General features: G+C 47.9%; 1 protein-coding gene across 2 annotated transcripts; it reads left to right on the forward strand.

Moving 5' to 3' along the window:
• Positions 1-48: 48 nt before the first annotated feature.
• On the forward strand, positions 49-18595 carry OPRK1 (opioid receptor kappa 1). Of its 2 annotated transcripts, XM_029068231.2 has the most exons (6): positions 49-434; positions 3556-3738; positions 3907-4030; positions 6217-6458; positions 14795-15147; positions 17061-18595. In XM_029068231.2, the coding sequence occupies exons 4-6, from the start codon at positions 6229-6231 to the stop codon at positions 17591-17593; spliced, it is 1116 nt and encodes a 371-aa protein (XP_028924064.1). In that variant the 5' UTR covers positions 49-434; positions 3556-3738; positions 3907-4030; positions 6217-6228; the 3' UTR covers positions 17594-18595. The 2 variants fall into 2 exon arrangements, with proteins under 2 accessions (XP_028924064.1, XP_028924065.1); XM_029068232.2 differs by lacking the exons at positions 49-434; positions 3556-3738; positions 3907-4030; positions 6217-6458 and adding an exon at positions 6986-7157.
• Positions 18596-20311: the final 1716 nt, after the last annotated feature.

Raw genomic sequence — 20311 nt, forward strand, 5'->3', positions numbered from 1 at the left:
GGGTTATAGAACCGGTCCCATTGTGGGGGTTCTTGGAACCATTTGACAAACATCCGCCAGGAGTGTCTGAAGGCCAGAAGAGAAACCCACCTAAACTGCCCTTCCTTGCAGCTCTGAGATACTCCCAGCCACTGAAGAGCTTATGGACTCTGACCGGTTTCAGTGCTAAACAGCTTGGCATTTAATTATCCAAAGGAGGGAGAAAATATTTCATCACCACACCCGTTTTACTGATTGTTCTCTGCAAGGATTTCCGTCTCCAGGCTCGCTTTTTCGGTGGAAAAATACTGGTTCCAGGGAGGAATGAAGAGAGCAAACCAGCATTCCACGGTGTCCTGGAAGGGCAGTGCTTTATGGCACTAATCACTTGTTCCAGGAAGGGAGCTTAACTTCCCAGATTTCCAAGACAACACGAGAGAACGCAGCAATCCAAGGTAAGACACAGTGCACTGAAGCGCATTGCAAAATTCAGTCGGAACACAAATCCTTTGGAGGAAAATCTCAGTATTTCAAACTTGCTCACCCAGATAATTACGGAGCTATGGGATATTGGTTTAGGAAATAGGTTTTTGATTCTATGCTATTTCCTTTACCTCCAACTCTGTTCCTAATTTGCTGTTTCCGATGACATGGGGTAGTATATGTGGTTTACTCGTCCAGGTTGGTTTCCTCAGCTCTTAATGAGGAACACCAAAAGTCACCTACATCATGCCTTTTTTGGTAAAAATAACTAATAAAAAGCATAGGAAGGTGATCTCCAGCTATGAAAGCGGAATATGCACTGTAACTACTGTACAGCTCATTTTTATTTATTTAAGCCCTGCTCGCTTGAATTTATCCAGACTTTTAGAGGGTCATTTTTCTACCTATCTCCTTTGCCCGGTGACTCTCCCTTGCCCTGCTCTAGGCCCCCATGTCGGCATCCCCTTAATAATTATGGTACTCATTAACATTGATGGTATTTGTTAAATACTGTGTGCCAAGCAACGTACTACATGCCAGGGTAGTAGATACAATACAATCGGATCAGACAGTCTTTGCCCTTCATGAGGCTCACAATCTTAAGTCGGAAAGAGGAGGATTTAATCCCCATTTTCCAGAGGAGGAAACTGGCACAGAGAAGTAAAGTGATAAAGTGACTTGCTCAAAGTCACCCAGCAGATCAGTGGCAGAGTTGGGTTTGGAACCTACATCTCCTGATTCCCAGTCCTGTATTTTCATTTGCTAAGTCAGGCCGATTCTCTTATTGTTGATATTTATTGGGTGCTTACAAATGCTGAGCTCTGTGCTAGATGATGGGGTGGGTTCGAGATAATTAGATCATACCCAGTCCCTGCCCTACATGGGAGTTTCAAACTGAGAATCTCAATCTGTCTCCCCCTGAAGATTGTGAACTCCTCTGGGCAGAGATCACATCTATGAAATTTTGTTGTATCGTACTTGCTCAAGATCTAAGTACAGTGCTCTGTACACAGTAAGGGCTCCATAAATCCAAAGATTGAAGAAGGGAGTGAGAGCAGGTATCTTATCCCCATTTAATAGATGAGGAAACTAAGGCACAGAGCGATTAAGTGACTTGCCCAGTGGCAGAATGGGGATTAGATCCGGAGTCTAACCCCCCGGGTGCTCCCTCTGACCACCAAGTCCCCCATTCCTTCTATCGATCTGTGCTGCCTCTTGTCCATTTTCCCTCCCTGGCAGAACCCTCACCACCTACCCACATGATGGGTCTGGCCTTCTTGTCACCCTGACTGAACCCGTCTCTCTGGTTCTGTGGATTTTCCTCTCTCTGGATTACGCTCAGGTCTCATCTGTCCCAGTCTTTACTGTATCATAGCATTGGCTTTGTTTCTTTGGAGAAGGCTGTATCATCAAGGAGGGAATATAATAGTAATAATAACAACTCTGGTATTTGTTAAGCGCTTACTATGTGCCAGGCACTGTACTAAATGCTGGAGTGGATACAAGCCAATAGGTTTCGATATAGTCCCTGTCCCAAGTGGGACTCACAGTCTAAATCTCCATTTTACAGATGAAAGAACTAAGGTCCACAGAAGTGAAAGGACTCTCCCAGTATATATATGTATATAGGTATGACTGTTGAGAATAGGATTACTTAAAAGGTACGAGATGTAGACAGCCTATATTATGTCACTTTTAAATGGTATTTGTCTTCATAAACTTTGATTCAATCCAATGATAAAAATATGTTGGTCGAGAGCCAGACTCCATATTGGCATCTTTTATGTGAGAACTGCCTGTTTCCCTTAGCAACAAGATCCACCTAAAAGCTTGTTAGATGCCCCTCCCATTTAGGTTTCATCTCATCCTAATCACTCCCAGAAAAAGGGAGTGGGGAGAGCCATGTGGAGGCATGCACAGAAACACACTGACTGTCCTCATTTAGCTTCCTCATTTCTCTCCTAAAACCACAGAGCAGTTCCTCGCACAGTCCAGTCCCTCATCAGCACTCACAGCTGATCCCAGGAAGAGCTGAATTCAAGTGGAGGAAACCAAGACCTGTTGAGCCCTCCGGGGTCAGAATTGGTTTCTGGAGGCAGGCACGCCCAGTTTCATTGGGAAAGTGTTCCCCGCTTTGAGATCTCCCGATCAGAACTGTACAGACTGTACACTGGGAACCATGTGGAGACTGGGAAGGAAATTCCAACGAGGCCATTGGGCTTGTCATTAGGACCATCTGGGTCGGTCTGGGTAATTCAGATCCTAGGTCTTCTGGATTTATTTAAATAGTGGCCTTTCCCTTCCTCTTCTTCCTGCCCTAGTTTTTGACCTGCCTGTGGTATTTCTGTGCGCATCCTGATGCCAGCGAGGCTGGATTGGCTCACAGTGCTCGCCACATTGTAAAACTTAACAAATACCATCACCATCATCATCAAAAGGAGACAGGTTTTCAGTGACCAGGGCAGAGCTACTGCTCCTCTGATGGTTTTGCATTCTGCCCTCTGTTGAAGAAGGGAGTGAGAGCAGGTATCTTATCCCCATTTAAAGATGAGGAAACTAAGATGCAGAGTAGTTAAGTGACTTGCCCGTCTGGAAAGGGCCTTCCTCCTGGTTGAGAGATAGGCCTTTGGAGTGATCTTGGATCTTTGATGCCCCCGCACCCCCACCCCCCGGGCTAAGAGTCTTCTAGATGTCAACTCAATGTGGGGGAAACATACATTCTTGCAGACCTGGCAAGTCAGTTTGCTAAAGTTTTGCTTTAGAAGCTTTACAGTTGTTACTGAATTATCACGGGCTCGTTCATTATGTTATCAGAGTTGGACCTTTACTATAAATGGTGTTTCCTCTCTAGACTGAGTCTCTAGGGCAAAAATTGGATTTCGAAAGTTTTGCTGTATTTCACCAGTGCTCGGTTCACCGCGCACTACCGTGAGCATAATGAATAACTCGAGGGGGTTATGACGATGATCGTGATAACACCTTCGCTCTTCAGGCTCTTTTAGGGAGCACTGTGCATGGAACTGTTGAATTGGGAGGAGTCCCGCATACGATCATTTGGTCTAACCCCCGGGTTTCTCTACGATCTTTCTCAAGCTCAGACGTATCCCTCGATGGGTCCTCGGGTATCGATCAACCGGTAACATTTATTGAAGATCTCCTATGTGAAGAGCGCCGTGCTGAACCCCTGGGAGAGTACAATAGAATTAGTTGACGTGAGCCCGGCCTTTGAGGAGCTTAGAATCTTGCAGGAGAGCCAGGTGCCGAAACGAATTACAGGTGGGCAACATTTAGAGTAAGTCATCCTTTTAGTTCTACTTGCCCTCCGGGGCGGTGTCCAACCTGATCATCTTGCATCTGACACGGTGCCTGGCACATATTAGCTTAACAGATACCACAACCGGTATGATCATTATTATAAAGCGCGTTCTCATTTTCTGTCCGAAGGGAGGTGGGTTGTTTCCAGAACCCGAAGGATAAAATGCCGGCACAGAAACTTGTGAACTGAAACAAAAGAGTGACTTTTCTCCCCGCTTCGAATAAGCTATATCTGTCTCCTCCATGAAGTCAGGTAAATATCATGCCCATCAGCTCTCTCTTTGCCCAACACGCCCCCCACCCCCGGACCCCCCGCATCCTGAAATTTCACCTCCTCGCTTGTCCGATTTCAAGAAGGACGCTTCCTTTAGCTCCCGCCACGGGTGAGCGACGTCTCGATTATTTTTTAGAAAATAGCTGCCAAATGAGGGGGGTTCTTAGATTCTGAGGGCTTGCGCATGAGTCTGGGGAAGTCTTGCAGGAGCATAATACGCATCCCTCAGCGACCTAGGTGGGCGATCTCACCCCCGGATTGCGGGTGGCATCGAGGTATCTGGTCAAAAGATCAGTAGTCCGTACTCAGAAGCCGGTCCATTCCAAGCGCACAGTACGGTGCTCTGCACATAGTAAGCGCTCGATAAGTGCGATTGAATGAATGAAAATGAATGAATGTGGTCTGCCCGGTTCAGCACCGGCGTTTGGAAAGCCCGGGGCCCGGGGGGCCCGGCTCAAGGACCGGCCCAAGCGTGTCCGGGCAGGCATCCCTTCGCTGGCGGGTGGCCCTTCCCCCTTGGGCTACTCGGCCCTGAGTTTGACCACCAAGAGAGGGGCGGCTGCCCGCGGGCTGTAGAGCTGCGTGCGCTGGATAGAGGAGGAGGGAGGAGGAGGGAGGGAGGATGGAGGAGGAGGAGGGCAGAGCGGGGAAGACGGTCCGGAGCTCAGAGAGCTAGGGGCCCGCACGGCCCCGCAAGTCTCCTCGCCGGCCATCGAGGTGAGGGCCTGCGGGGTTCGGGGCGGGAAGGACCGTCCGTCCCCACCTGGGGCTCGATCTTTCCGGGAACTTTCTGGGAAGCGGGGAGGGGACACTGCCCTTCGGGGACAAATCCTCCTCCTCCCCACGCCCCCTCCCCCAATCTCCCGCAGTCTGGAAAGTGCTCGGGAAGAGGCGGACCGCCTGGGGGGGGGCCTCTGGGTTTGGGGGGGGGGGGGGTGGTGCCTGTGGTGTGTGCCGCCGTGTGTGTGTGTCCCCGTCTGCCCGTGTGCCCTCGGGGGTCTGCGGGACGGGGGCGGGGGGGAGGGGTGTGCCCGTCTGGCCGGCCGACCTGGTGTCTGGTGGCCTGTGTGGGGGTGTTGGGGGGGCGGGGGTGCATGGGACCGTCTGTGGGGTTGTCTGGGCTGCGGTCTCGGGAGGGGCCTGTGTCGGCGGGGGTGTCTCGGCGTGTGTGTGCGTGCGTGTGTGTGTGTGTGTGTGTGTTGGTGGGGGGAGGAGGGGGAGGGCGAGGAGCTAGAAAGAGAGCGGCTCACCCCATTTGGACCCTAAATCGGAAGAGCCGAGGAGCTGCCTGGGACTCGAACGGTGTCTCCACCGCTACTAGACCCTCGGCCGCATCCCTCGTTCCCATCGCTCTTTCCCATCCCTCGTCCCCAGCCCTCCTTCTCATCCCTCTCTCTCATCGCTCTTCCCCATCCCTTTTCTCCATCCCTCTTCTCCGTCCCTCTTCTCCATCCCTCTTTCCCGTCCCTCTTCTCCATCCCTCTTCTCTCATCCCTCTTCTCCATCCCTCTTCTCCATCCCTCTTCTCTCATCCCTCTTCTCCATCCTTCTTCTCCATCCCTCTTCTCTCATCCCTCTTCTCCATCCCTCTTCTCCATCCCTCTTCTCTCATCCCTCTTCTCCATCCTTCTTCTCCATCCCTCTTCTCTCATCCCTCTTCTCTCATCCCTCTTCTCCATCCCTCTTCTCCATCCCTCTTCTCCGTCCCTCTTCTCCGTCCCTCGTTTCCATCCCTCTTTCCCATCCCTCTTCTCCATCCCTCTTCTCTCATCCCTCTTCTCCATCCCTCTTCTCCATCCCTCTTCTCCGTCCCTCTTCTCCGTCCCTCTTCTCCGTCCCTCTTCTCCATCCCTCGTTTCCATCCCTCTTTCCCATCCCTCTTCTCTCATCCCTCTTCTCCGTCCCTCTTTCCCGTCCCTCTTTCCCGTCCCTCTTCTCCGTCCCTCTCTCTCGTCCCTCGTCCCCATCCCTCTTCCCCATCCCCCGTGGCCCATCGGCGGCGGCCGGTCCTGGTGCCCGGCCCGTCGTTCCCCCTGGGGGGGTGGGGGTGGGGGGCGGGCAGCGGGGCGGGAGGGTGTGGGTGGGTGGGGGGTCCTCAGTCCCGTCGGCTTCTCCCCCTCCCTCCCTCCCTCCCTCCCTCCCTCGGTGCCGGCGGGCCGTCGCAGGTCCGGGGCCCCATGGAGTGGCCGGTGCAGATCTTCCGCGAGGAGGAGCGGGCGGAGGCCAGCCCCGCTCCCACGCCGGGGGCCGCCGGGCCCTGGGACTGGGCCCGGGGGCCCGGAGCCTCCCCGCCCAACGGGACGCACGTGTCCCCGGCCATCGTCCCCATCGTCATCACCGCCGTCTACTCGGCCGTCTTCGTCGTCGGCCTGCTGGGCAACGCCCTCGTCATGTTCGTCATCGTCAGGTACCGAACCCCCACCGGCCGGGGGCAGGGGGGACGGGGTGGGTGGAAAAAGGAAAAAAAAAAACCCCAACCATCCCTCCCCACCCCCCCGTCCACTCCATCCTACGATAGCCGCTTCATCCCGTACCAAGACCGACGATGATGCTACTTGCTGAACGCCTCATAGGTGCCGACAGGCCCCCTTCTCAGCGCCGGGGTGATAATAGGATGGCATCTAAGCGCTGGAGGGACGCTACCGATGACGGCGTTTTTGTTGGGCGCCTACCGTGTGCCCGGCACTGTCCTAAGCGCTGGGGTGGTGACGATAAGGATGGCATTCGGGAAGCGCCTACCGTGTGCCGGCGACCGCCGTTCTAAGCGCTGGAGTGATGATACCGACGATGGCGTCTGTTGAGCGCCTGCTATGTGCTCATGACTGTCCTAAGGGCTGGGACGATGATGATAAGGATGGCGTTTGTTAAGCGCCTACCGTGTCCCGACGACCACCGTTCTAAGCGCTGGAGTGATGATACCGATGATGGCGTTTGTTGAGCGCCTGCTATGTGCCAACGAGCCCCCTTCTCAGCGCCGGGCCGATAGGATGGCGTCTAAGCGCCTACCGTGTACCGACGGCCGCCGTTCTAAGCGCTGGAGTGATGATACCGATGATGGCGTCGGTGGAGCGCCTACCGGGTGCCCGGCACTGTCCCGAGCGCCGAGGTGATGACGATGAGGATGGCGTTTGTGAAGCGCCTACTGTGTGCCGACGAGCCCCGTTCTAAGCGCTGGGGTGCTGATGATGAGGATGACATTTGTTGAGCGCTTACTCTGTGCCCGGCGCTGTTCTAAGCGCTGGGGTGATGATAATGATGATGGTATTTGTTGAGCGCTTACTACGTGCCCGGCGCTATTCTGAGCGCTGGGGCGATAATATAAGGATGGCGTTTGTTAAGCGCCTGCTGTGGACCGACAACCACCGTTCTAAGCGCTGGAGTGATGATACTAATGATGGCATGGGTTGAGCGCCTACTATATGCCGACGAGCCCCGTTCTGAGCGCTGGGGTAATAATGATAAGGATGGCATTTGTTAAACGCCTACTATGTGCCAACAAGCCCCGTCCTAAGCACTGGGGGTAATGCCGCTTCTCGGCTGGGTGACTGTGGGCAAGTCACTTCACTTCTCTGTGCCTCAGTTACCTCATCTGTAAAATGGGGATTAACTGTGAGCCTCACGTGGGACAACCTGATGACCCTGTATTCATTCATTCAATAGTATTTATTGAGCGCTTACTATGTGCAGAGCACTGTACTAAGCGCTTGGAATGAACAAGTCGGCAACAGATCGAGAAAGTCCCTGCCGTTTGACGGGCTTACGGTCTAATCGGGGGAGACGGACAGACGAGAACAATGGCGATAAATAGAGTCAAAGGGAAGAACATCTCATAAAAACAACGGCAACTAAATAGAATCAAGACGCTTAGAACAGTGCTCTGCACATAGTAAGCGCTTAACAAATACCAACATTATTATTACTAATAATGATGGCATCCGGTTGAGCGCTTACTGTGTGCCCGGCACTGTTCTAAGCCCTGGGGTAATAACACTAATGATGGCATTTGTTAAGCACCTACTGTGTGCCAACAAGCCCTGTTCTAAGCGCTGGGGCAATAATAATAATGATGATGGCATTTGTTAAGCACTTACTATGTGCCAAGCACTGTTCTAAGCACTGGAGTGGATACGAGGTTGTCCCACGTGGGGCTCGCGGTCTTAATCCCCATCTTTACAGATGAGGTCACTGAGGCACAGAGAAGTGAAATGGTTTGCCCAAGGTCCCACGGCAGACGAATGGCAGAGCCGGGATTAGAACCCACGTCCTCCGACTCCCAGATCGGTGCTCTTGCTGCTAAGCCACTCTCTGCTGCTCCCAGGGTCTTGGTGGGGTTGTGTGTTTGTTTTTTGGGTCGGGGGAGGGGGTGGTTCTCGAGGGTATCGTCTCAAATCCCCTGTAAAGGCTGGAAACAATACAGGTTTCCTTATGAACCGCTAGATTAGAATTTCACCTTCTGGAGTTCACCATTCATCCCAGATTCTTTTTTAGGGATGGCAAAATCCCCGTAAGCCTCGCTAATACTCAGAGTCCACCTTCTACACGGCAGGGGGGAAGGAATGTTATTTGACTGCAGTGTGAAACTGCTTCCGTCAGTCAGCCCTGAATGTCCCGTTGATGAGGGTATTTTTAACAGGAATTGAGGTTTCTTCGATTTCCTGGGGGCGCTTTCAACCCTAGACAGTGCTTGTCCTTTCTTCTGCTGAATTTTTGATGTTTTCCTTTTCCACAGTGAACAGAATATTGCATATTTCTTGAATATTTTTCTAGTTCCCAAGGTCGTCCAGGTTTTGGTTTCTCGACATTACACTTGGCTCCTGCGGTCCTCACTGAGACGTTGACTTCCAGGGAGAGGCTTGAGGTTCTAGAAATACAACTCAGGGAATCACTTTCTTTGAGGGTCCCGGGGAAAATCATCTCTCCAGGAGGATAAGAACATGAATTTGGTTTAAGGCAAGGTGCCAATTTCTAACGATCTTTTTGAAGACTATTTACAGTTCAGCAGCACATGCTTTCTCTTGGAAAAATATAGCAGCTACCTACTTTTCAGTCAAGGTGAAAAGTGCTATTATTTCAGCAAAACACGGTTTTGTTTTTTTGATTATACTTGCCCTGGTCACAAACGGTCAATTTATCCTTCAGCTGTATCTTTTCTAAACCCGTTCCACCAGCGACTGGGAGTTGTTTAATTGTAGCAACACACTGAAAACTCCAGGATTCTCAGACTCTCTTATGAAATATGGCAGTTCTTTTAGAAGTGTGTAAGAAAGGACTATAGTAAGGGGAGATAAATTTAAGAATCATCCAATTAACATGTTTTGCAATAAATTTCCCGTTAGACTCCTTGAAGCAGAAGAGCAGGGAAATGGAAATAAAGGTAGTTTAAGATACAATTAGACTGCTAACTTTGGTAGAGGAAATTTTGATTACAAAAACATTCATTCATTCAATAATATTTATTGAGCACTTACTATGTGCAGAGCACTGTACTAAGTGCTTGGAATGTACAAATGGGTAACAGATAGAGACAGTCCCTGCCCTTTGACCGGCTTACGGTTTAATCGGGGGAGACGGACAGGCGAGAACAATGGCAGTAAATAGAATCAAGGGGATGAACATCTCATTAAAACTATAGCAAATAAATAGAATCAAGGTGATGTACATCTCACTAACAAAATAAATAAGGTAATGAAAATATATACAGTTGAGTGGACAAGTACAGTGCTGAGGAGATGGGAAGGAAAAGGGGGAGGAGCAGAGGGAAAGGGGGGAAAAGAAGGCTTAGCTGAGGAGAGGTGGGGGGGTAGAGGGGGAGCAGAAGGAGCAGAGGGAAAAGGGGAGCTCGGTCTGGGAAGGCCTCTTGGAGGAGGTGAGCTTTAAGTAGGGTTTTGAAGAGGGGAAGAGAATTAGTTTGGCGGAGGTGAGGAGGGAGGGCATTCCAGGACCGCGGGAGGACGTGGCCCATACTCAACATACAAACATACTCAACCAGGAGATATTACAAGGAAATGAATCTATATTTCCACCACAAATTTCATTTATGTAATTTAGTGGAAAGCAGTGTGGTCTAGTTGGATAGAGCCCGAGCCTGGGAATCAGAAAGACCTGGGATCTAATCCTGGCTCCACCACCTGTCTGCTACGTGACCTTGGTCAAGTCATTTCACTTCTCTGGGCTTCAGTTTCCTCATCTGTAAAATGGGAGTTAAGGTCGTGAGGGATTAATTAATGGGGATTAATACTTGTGGCCCTTGCAGCTCTTGCAAAATAATGGACACATCATTGTGCTTCTCTCTCCCTGTGCCTGTCTTCCACCCTAACATTTTTGGTGCAAGTGGGTGGCTGAAAGAAATACCCAGAAGCAGAATAATTTTTCATCGTCATCAGGGTCCATAATAACCTTTCTCGTGGCCCAACATTTTTCTCCAAGGAGCTCAAAGCAGATTGTAAACTCCCAGAGGGCAGGGATCCTGTCTATGAAATCTATTGCATTTTCCCAAGCACTTCGAAGAGTGCTCTAAATGCAGTAAGTGCTCAATAAATATTTTTAATGGTATTTGTTAAGCTCTTACTATGTGCCAGGCACTGTGCTAAGTTCTGGGGTGAATACAGAGTAATCAGGTGGTAAACAGTCCATGTCCCACGTGGGACTTATAGTCTTAATTTTTGTCCCCATTTTACAGGTGACGTGACTGAGGCAACGAGAAGTTAAGTGACTTTTCCAAGGTCACGCAACAGACAGGTGGCAGAGCTGGGATTAGAACCCAGGTCTTTCTGATTTCCAGGCCCATGCTGTATCCACTAAGCCATGCTACTTCTCTATTACTGATTGATTAACTAATTAGTCCTCCTCATCTTCTCGTGTAGTACCTCTTCGTGGCACTGTTAGTGACCGATAACTCATCTCAGTGGAGCCAATAATATTAATTTATGTTGTTGGGTAGTCAAAAGGTGCAGTGAGTTTGGGCACCAAGACTGGAAATGGGAACCGGATCACCCGATTTTTCAGAGCTCTAGTCTTCACGTACCTGAGATGAACTTTGAGCAGTGCTGTAGAACAGAGGACGGTTCTAGAAGACTACAAGAAAGGAACTATGAAATCAGACCTAACTAATGGGTCCACCATCCGCAAACTGGGGGAAAACGGAAGCTTAAATGGGGGTCCGATTCTCTCAATAGCTAATGAATAAGGTAGTAAAGAAGGATTTTTGGGCGGAACGTTCCCGTCTCCATCCAATAGGGGACTGTTTAGTGACCTACAGCCTCTCGTCCTGTCTTAAGCTGTGGAATCGTCTCCGACCCATAGGGACTCCGTGGACACATCTCTCCCAGAACGCCTCACTTCCATCTGCAATCATTCTGATAGTGTATTCATAGAGTTCTGGTGCATATGCACCGAACAGTGCGCCCCGAACAGCCTGGTTGATGGTGGTCTGAAAGACCTAGCCAACTCTGTCCAACTTGCTCGCAAGGAGTAACTTTAGATGCTGGGGGAATCAGTTTGAGGTGAACGGGTCGTATCAGTTTTGTTAAGGAAGTCAAAGGAGAATTTAGTGCATGAGGCATGCCGTCAAACCAGGTCATTTCCGGCTAAAAAGACTAGAAAATTAGAGGGATGATAAAACAGAATCATTTAAGGGGTTTTTTCCTTTAAATTCCTAATTGAATAATGAATTCAAATGGTCTTGGAAAAGAGCAATGTCGAATCGGAGCATTTTGGCATTCGTGAACATTCAAACGAGTTGGAAAGACATATGTTTCCTAGTTAAAAAAACTACTCAAAATTCAGAGATCTTGGAGTTGGAAGAAATCCTTAGCTGTTGGTTGGTTTGGGGGATTGGGCATCCTTGCAAAAACCTGCTGGGTTTTTTTTTGGGGGGGGTGGCGGGGGATATGTTTTTACATTATTGAAATGACTCAAAATTCCCTTGGCTATAATTATTATTATAATGATGGTGTTTATAAAGCATTGTCTATGTGCCAACACTGTTCTAAATGCTGGGGTAGATATAAGGTAATCAGATTAAAAACACTCACTGTCCCATATGGGCTATTAAATTGACAGTAAATCTAAATATTTGGATCATTCAAGAGAAATAATCTTTCAAATATTAAATTTGTCATCAAATTAATAGAGGATTATTTTCAGAGGAGGAAAAGTCTGAGATTTTACTCCACAGCAGTCAATACCTCAGTACTTTTCTGCTTGAATGACTGAACCATGACTTCCCATGAGACACGCTCCCTAAGGAATCCAGTAGATAGCCCTGTTAGATTTGCAGGATTTCATTTTGTAGGGATAATGTGCTTAGGACATTACTGTGCATGAGTGGACAGAGGCTTGGGAAAGATCTTGAAACCAAGCAGCGGAATGCAGGTAGGGCCAAGCACAGAAAATACCCCAAGTAACAGAAGGTGCTGTCTATCTTCACCCTGAGATCGAGGGGAACTATACCTGCACAGAATCATAATATCTGTGGTATTTATTCAGCACTTCCTACCTGCTAAGCACTGGGTAGATACGATATAACCAGATCAGACACAGCTCCTGACCCACACCTAACTCTCTGTCTGGGGCCGGGGGGGGCGGGGAGGGGAGAGGTTTTTAATTCCCATTTTTACAGAGGAGGAAACAGGTCCACAGAAGTTAAGGGACTTGCCTAAGGTCACCCAGCAGAGCTTAGGTGACATAAGCCTTCCTCCTCTCCTTTCCTTTCCTCTCTACTTCTGAGGACTTGAAAACCCCTGAACAATTCATAGAATGGGAGCTGAGGGGCCAGGGTGCGTGAATCCTCCAAATGACTGTGAAGGAATCTGTGTGATTCACCTCCTCAGTGAAGAGGGTGGGGTGGGTAATTAGGCAGAAGGACATATTCAGGAATTGGGAAGCTAGAGGAAATAAGCTCTGGAAGGTATTACTTCCTCCTACCTGTAATTTACTTTAGTGTATGTGTTTCCCACTAGATTGGGAGCTCCTTGTGGCCAGGGATTTTATTGTACTGAGAGGGCAGCCCATTTTCCTTTCTGTTGGGCTCCACATTTCAGCTCTAATTAAACACTTTGCAAGACATTTTTAATCGAAACTAGATCGTAAATTCATTGTGGGCAGAGATCATGACTATGAATTTTATTGTGTTGTTTTCTCCCAAGCTTATAATATAATGCTCTCTGCACACAGTAAACACTCAAATACCAAAAAGAGAAGCGGCATGGGCCTTCTGGATAGAGCATTGGGCCTGAAAGTTAGAAGGACCTGCTCTGCCACTTGCTGCTGTGTGACCTTGGACAAGTCACTTAACTTCTCTGTGCCTGCTACCTTATCTGTAAAATGGGGATTAAGACTGTGAGTCCTATGTGAGACAAGGACTGTGTCCAACCTGATTAACTTGCATCTTCCCCAGCACTTAGTACAGTGTCTGGCATATAGCGATTGCTTAACCAGTACCATAAAATACCACTGATTTAATTGATTGATTGAATGAAAAATTCTCCTATTCTTGGTCTAACCCCTTGAGGCCCACAAAAAGTATTCAAGACCTCAAGCTGGGGGTCCAAGTCTCCAGAGGTAGCTGATTAATTATGCAGTGGAAAGCAGTGTTATAATGCTCTCCCTTGAGGGGTAGACAAAGTATTTTTAGGCATTTCCTAGTTAACCCAAAATCTCTGGTTATCAGGTGACAGCTGAGCCCTGAGAAAATCAGTGCCTGGCCTAAGGCAAATCAGGTACAGAAAGGAAGAGGGAAGGGCTGGGGTTTGAATTTTACTCTCTGCTCTGTGACATGGGTAATGCCAAAAAAACACCTCTCCCCTATCCTAAGGCAGATTCGATGTGGCAGCTTGAAATTAAAGGCCAAGGGAGAGGAAAGGCAAAACACACATGAGTGGAGCCAAAGAATCCTCATCTTATCCTCCACTTGCCTCAAAAAACAAGAACAGGACCGCTTACCACTGAAGAAGACAAAGGATAATAGCAGGGAGAATTTGGAAGAATGCCAGTGATTAGACTCCACCAATATCCAGTCCTTGTTGTAATCCTGCAATTCCTTCTGGAATTGATGACCATCCACGGGTTCGGGAGATGAAAGCAGTGGTTTATGAAGAAAAACTCAAGGTGCTGTCTTGAGGGGTGGAAGTTAGAATGCTCACTAATCTATTAACTGCCACCTTCTAGACTGTAAATTCATTGTGGACGGAAAACATGCCTCTCAACTCTGTTATATGATCCTCTCCCGGTACAGTGCACTACACACAGTAGGGGCTCAATAAATACAATTGATTGATTTGCTCTAAGTTGGGCTTTGGAGGGTGAAATTCAACCGAATGTTTTAGGATAAGGACTCAGTTACATGAGGGCTTTAAAGTCTAGTATGCAGACAGCAACAGGTGAGTTGATAATGAAGCAAATACATTTGTTCCTATTTCATGGTTGGATGTCATTTCAAATTTACAAAGTAATGAGTCATTTCTCTCAAGAATCCTCAGAAAAAGCTGAGTGTTGCTCTTCCCTTTATAAGAGCAGACTCTGAGGGCCCTAAGGGGTTAAAGAAAATGCTCCAAGTGGGTATTTGGAATTTTCACACACCAACCAATGTTAGAATAAATCACAGCATTCATTAGACTCCAGAGCTTCAAGTATTCTTTTGTGAGTAATCCTGAGTCTAGGGCAGAAATTTGTCGTGGGGCCTGTTATTTTTGAAATTCATCACACATGCCGATGGTAAACATGGGCTTTCTTCTTGCTCTACAGATATACAAAGATGAAGACGGCCACCAACATTTATATATTCAATCTGGCATTGGCCGATGCTTTGGTTACTACCACCATGCCCTTCCAGAGCACTGAATACCTCCTGAACTCTTGGCCATTTGGGGATGTGCTGTGTAAAATAGTTATTTCCATTGACTACTATAACATGTTTACCAGCATATTCACACTGACCATGATGAGTGTCGACCGATACATTGCCGTGTGTCACCCCGTCAAGGCTCTGGACTTCCGAACCCCTGTCAAGGCCAAGATTATCAACATATGTATCTGGCTGTTATCTTCATCCGTGGGGATATCTGCTATAGTCCTTGGAGGTACCAAAGTCAGAGAAGGTGAGTAGAGTCGTTTTCATCTCATTTTAGATGGAGGCTTCTTTTAAAATAATAACACTCCTGAATTTCAGGGAAAGGAAAGTAATATTGAGTGTTGACATTTCTCAAGTGTATCCTGGGATGAGAGAAATGATTTATCACCTTCTCTTTGAAAGAACCTGACGTTCTTACTCTGTGTGTATAATCTTGCTTCAAAAGCAGCAGACACTGTTCTCTGAGCTGACTGGCAGACAACAAAAACAAAAAAAAAAAGTTCACATGGGTATTATGACTATGTTGAGATCGAAGGACTCGATACATCTGAAACTGGAGGAGAGCAAAAAAAGAGAATCCTTAGAAAGGTTTTTGAAAATAAATAAACGCTAAAGATATTCCATGGACGTGGAATGGCTGGGATTTGTGAGCTGGGATTTGCCTTCCGAGTTTCAGAACGGCTCGATAAAAGCATGAATATATTCATTAGTATTCAATGATTAGTATTTATTAAGCACTTTCTGGGTGCACTGTGCCAGGTGTTTGGGAACATACAATGGAAATGAGAGAGACAGTCCCCGAGGGGGAGGCTGAAGTCCTCTGGCTGCTTATTCCCTAGATGTCACCCAAAACCAAGATCCCAGCATCACAGCAGTCTGAACGAGTCAGGCTCTGCTTGGCTATGGCCTTGGTCCATAACCCGTCCGGTGCAAGCTTATTTCCTCCACTGGGTTTTGGAGGGCTTTCCGTCTCTAGACCTAAAGATACAGCTTTAAAAAGGACCCGGTCCTTAACAGAATTTCAATTGTGTTGCCAGAGCATTTGCTCAGACCATTATAGATGCTGCTTTTCTCTATGGCAATCGTGTGACTGCTTAAATGCACTAGACAGGTGTGTGAATACCTGTCAGTACTGATAATTGAGTCTGTACGGCTGTAGTGCACTTCTGAGTCCAAAACTAAAGTGCGGCCACTGAAATACGAAGAGATCATCTCTGGTAAATGGAATGGGATACACAGTTTCTGTTTCTTAATGCTATATATGGACATCCCTAAAAGTCTTCAAATCTTTTGTCATCTGGGAACCAAGTTTAAAGGACAACAGTGCTTGACACATGATAAGCACTTAACAAATACCATAATAATAATGATAACCTATTAAACAGGACATTGCATGAGCTTGTGATATTTGCCACACCCAGGGATGGACTTCTTTAATATCTGTAAAGCATAGAAATGAATTATCAGAGACTCTCCGGGGCTCAGATTTTGTGATTGGGGGACTGTGATTTAAGTGAAGAATCCCCCAAACCTAGGGAGGAGAGGATAAATGGAGTAGCATGAAAAAGAAAAGAATCTAAATGGGAAAGAGAATCTTGAAGTGCACCGTATATATTTAACTTAATGAACATCATTTCGGCGGAGCCATTCTTCCTTGGAGTAATGCTTACGGTTCCCATTTAATACTTAAAGTTCCCACCCAACTCAAACCAGCCTGTTTCCCATCACTAGATTATGAGCTCCTTGAGAATAGTAATAATAATGGTGATATTTGTTAAGTCCACACTAAGTGTTAACCACTGATACAAGATATTGAGGTCCCACATGGACTCACAGTCTAAGTAGGAGGTAGAACGGGTATTGAATCCCTATTGCCAATGAGGGAACTGAAGCAAGGAGAAGTGAAGTGACTTGCCCAAAGTCACAGAGCGTTCAAGTGAGAGCCGGGCTTAGGACCCAGGTCCCTCCACAAGTCCCAGACTCATGGTCTTTCCCCTGGGCCATGCTGCTTCTATCTTGAGGCCGGTAGCACGGAACCAAATCTGCTGTACTTCCCCAAGCACTTAGCGTGGTGCTCAGCGCACAGTAGGATGATAGGCACATTTTTGAAGAACCCTAAGACGAACGTCCTGTTGCTTTTCTTGTCGTTCCCTCCTGCAGACATGGACACTATTGAGTGCTCTCTGCAGTTTCCAGACCCCCACTATTCCTGGTGGGACCTCTTCATGAAAATCTGCGTCTTCATCTTCGCGTTTGTGATCCCCGTCCTGATCATCGTCGTCTGCTACACCCTGATGATAGTGCGCTTGAAGAGCGTGCGGCTGCTGTCGGGCTCGCGCGAGAAAGACCGCAACCTGCGACGGATCACCCGGCTGGTCCTGGTGGTGGTGGCGGTCTTCGTCGTCTGCTGGACGCCCATCCACATTTTTGTGTTGGTGGAGGCCCTGGGGAGCACCTCCCACAGCCCCGCCGCCCTGTCCAGCTATTACTTCTGCATCGCCCTGGGCTACACCAACAGCAGCCTCAACCCCATCCTCTACGCCTTCCTGGACGAAAACTTCAAGAGATGCTTCAGGGACTTCTGCTTCCCCTTCAAGTCGAGGATGGATCGGCAGAGCACCAGTAGGATCCGCAACACGGTCCAGGACCATTCCTATCTGAGGGAAGCGGATGGGGTCAATAAGCCGGTATGACTAGTCGTGGAGCTGTCTTCGGACGGGCCCCCGGGACGAGAGGAGTCCAACGATCTAGGGTTAACTCAGATAACCACGGCAGTCTGAATCGGAAGAACCGGGGGAGGGGGAAGAGAAACACTTAGGGAATTCTCCCGCCTGGAAGTGGATACGCTCCCCCCAACCCACCCTGAGTTCAAGAGCAATTCTAGACGTGGCTCAGGGTTTCAGAATGAAGGGGCCCAGAAAAGACTCATGGTTCATCAATTGCTCTTGAAGCACAGATGATGAGGTATTCTTCTGACGCTTCACTTCGATTCCATCCACACCACAGTTGTCTGCGGTCCGACGTGCAGCCGCTACTTCAGAGTGTCGTCCGGAGTAAGCGTTTGATTCGGCACAAGAAGGGGACCTTCAGCCCCCACCCTTGGACACTCGTGAAGACCAATGCTGAATTCGAGGTCTCACTGCACTGCGTGAACAATCTCTAAGTCTGGCTGTGCTGGGAAAATCCAGTTTAAGCATAATCCAAATTCACACTCAGAGTGTGTCAGATGACTGGGTGGTAGGGAAACACTGCCCTTTTGTCATTAAAAGACAATTTCAGGAGTCATCAGCATAGTGGAGCCGCCAGTGATTTTTAATGTTCTTCTGTATGATTCTCTGAAATGATTTACTACATGATTTACAATGCTACTGTTAGGTGGGTCAGGAAAATGTCAAAATGTTATTGCAGATTATCGTGAATGGGCATTTTGATTTCTTGGACATCTATTCCCAGGAGCCATCTGGTGACCTTCAAAGTCATGTCAGGGACAGAGGTTGATAGAAGGTCGAAGGCCAAGTCAAACATACTTCAATCTCAAATATTTGGCAAGTGCAGGTAACAGTCGGGCTTTCTCTCATTGACTCCCCTTGGCATATGTGCCGAGGTCGAGTTAGCCACACAATAAAACACCTGTTCTCCCTCCTTCCTTCCCTTTTTCCTTCCCTCCCTCCCTCTCTCTCTCTCCCTATTCGGCCTTGAGCCCCTTGAAGGATGGGGACTGCATCTGCTCTGATTATCCTGCATCTCCTCCAGGGTTTAGCATGGTGCTTGACACATAGTAAGAACTTAACAAATACCATCACTATTAACTACAGTGAAATCCTTAGGAGGGTTTCTTATGCCTTTCTCCAGATTGACAAAAGATGCCTGGGGTGTGCTGTAGGTCTGGGCTAACTCCCCATTCTCATCGGGTTCCCAGCTGTCCTGGCCTCTGAAGGACCACCCTAAGACAATCCCCCCACACATACCCTCTACGTCAGCTGTAAGGTCAGTGGGAGTGAGCTCGGAGGAAGACAGTCCTGTCAAAAGGGCAGCACTGGAGCTTTGGATTCCTGAGGCAGGTGGTGCAGGTCTTCCCAATGGTTGTTGGCTTCCACCTTTCCAGAACCCTTGTCACCCAGTGTGGCTTCTGCTGCACAGAGACCTGGCCAAAGCCACATTCTCAGTGGAGTGTTGCACTCCCCAGCACCTGGCCGCTTCATGAAGACACACAGAACCAGGGTGGATTTTTTTTCTACAAGAAAGGATGCACTTTTGAGCCCAGCTTTAAGTTCATCATCATACTTAAAGGCTTCTCCAGTAACCAAAGGTAGAAAAGTTCTGGTTGGCTTGAACACTTAGCACGGTAAATTTAAGACTCCTTAACTATCCTTCCAGAAGGACACCGAATTACATTTATGGACACAAGGATACAAGCTCCAAAATGTCTTTGACAATAGCAGTATACAGATTGTCCCTCATTTTTTTCTGGAAGTGTGATCTTACGGGGTCCAAGTTTGTACTTTCTATTCACATCTTTTGTCCTGAGGGGAAACTTGAGCAAAGATAATAAGCAGCAAATGGAAATTTGAGAAAGAGCCACAATTCCACTAAGCAGTTAGTCAATCATATTTGTTGAGCGCTTGCAGTGTGCAGAGCACTGTATTAAGTGCTCGGAAGAGTACAGTACAACAATAAATAGACACATTCCCTCCCTTTGAGCTTACAGCTTAGAGGAGGACGTCTGTACTGAGTAGGGAGAAGCAGGAGGTTTAAAGGACACTGGAATGATCTATCACAACTTTGCCTGTCCCTGCTCATACCCCAGGCCAGGATGCCATGGGTCACTCAGAACAGCTTGCTGTAGCCAATGTTTATTTCCCCAAACTCCAGGGCACCTAACAGCAGTGAGAGCTTGGCACAGTCTCTGACACATAGTAAGTGCTTAAATACCACAATTATTATTGAGAGTGGATGATTGCTATGCCTTTTGGAGCAGCCACCCACCCAACTGACTTAACTATATTAGTCTGGGTATTCAGTAGAGTATTTTAAACATTTCCTTAAATTCTCTCAGTGGAATCCTATTCTTTGGATGCATTTCAAGAAGTATGTGTGGTCCTGATTCTACTTGGCTGGTATCCACCACTTTAGAATTGTTTAACATCGTATGAAAGGAGCAGAAACGGGAGAAAAAGAAAAGCTATTTACCAGGACATGTAATAGCACTTTCCTCAAGGAGAGAACTGAGGTTTGATTGTATAACTTTCCCGGAGGAGTTGATATCAAAGCTGGAATTACTCGAATGACTCGACAAAGATTTGCATCGAAAAGGACACAGAGACTTCGTTGCCCTCATCATTTCTCTCTTCTCCAAAACTGAAGTATGTTCTTGTGTGCACTCTGCTGCTGTAATGTATATTGTATATGTA

This window comes from Ornithorhynchus anatinus, chromosome 7 (assembly GCF_004115215.2).
Source record: "Ornithorhynchus anatinus isolate Pmale09 chromosome 7, mOrnAna1.pri.v4, whole genome shotgun sequence".
Taxonomy (NCBI): Eukaryota; Metazoa; Chordata; class Mammalia; order Monotremata; family Ornithorhynchidae; genus Ornithorhynchus; species Ornithorhynchus anatinus.

What these genes read in the sequence shown, in the direction of transcription:
- OPRK1 (XM_029068231.2), top strand. Translation starts at nt 6,229, where the DNA reads ATGGAGTGGCCGGTGCAGATCTTCCGCGAGGAGGAGCGGGCGGAGGCC. An exon ending in GTCATGTTCGTCATCGTCAG is followed by an intron (nt 6,459 to 14,794) that starts GTACCGAACCCC and finishes CTTGCTCTACAG; the next exon opens with ATATACAAAGATGAAGACGG. An exon ending in AGGTACCAAAGTCAGAGAAG is followed by an intron (nt 15,148 to 17,060) that starts GTGAGTAGAGTC and finishes TCCCTCCTGCAG; the next exon opens with ACATGGACACTATTGAGTGC.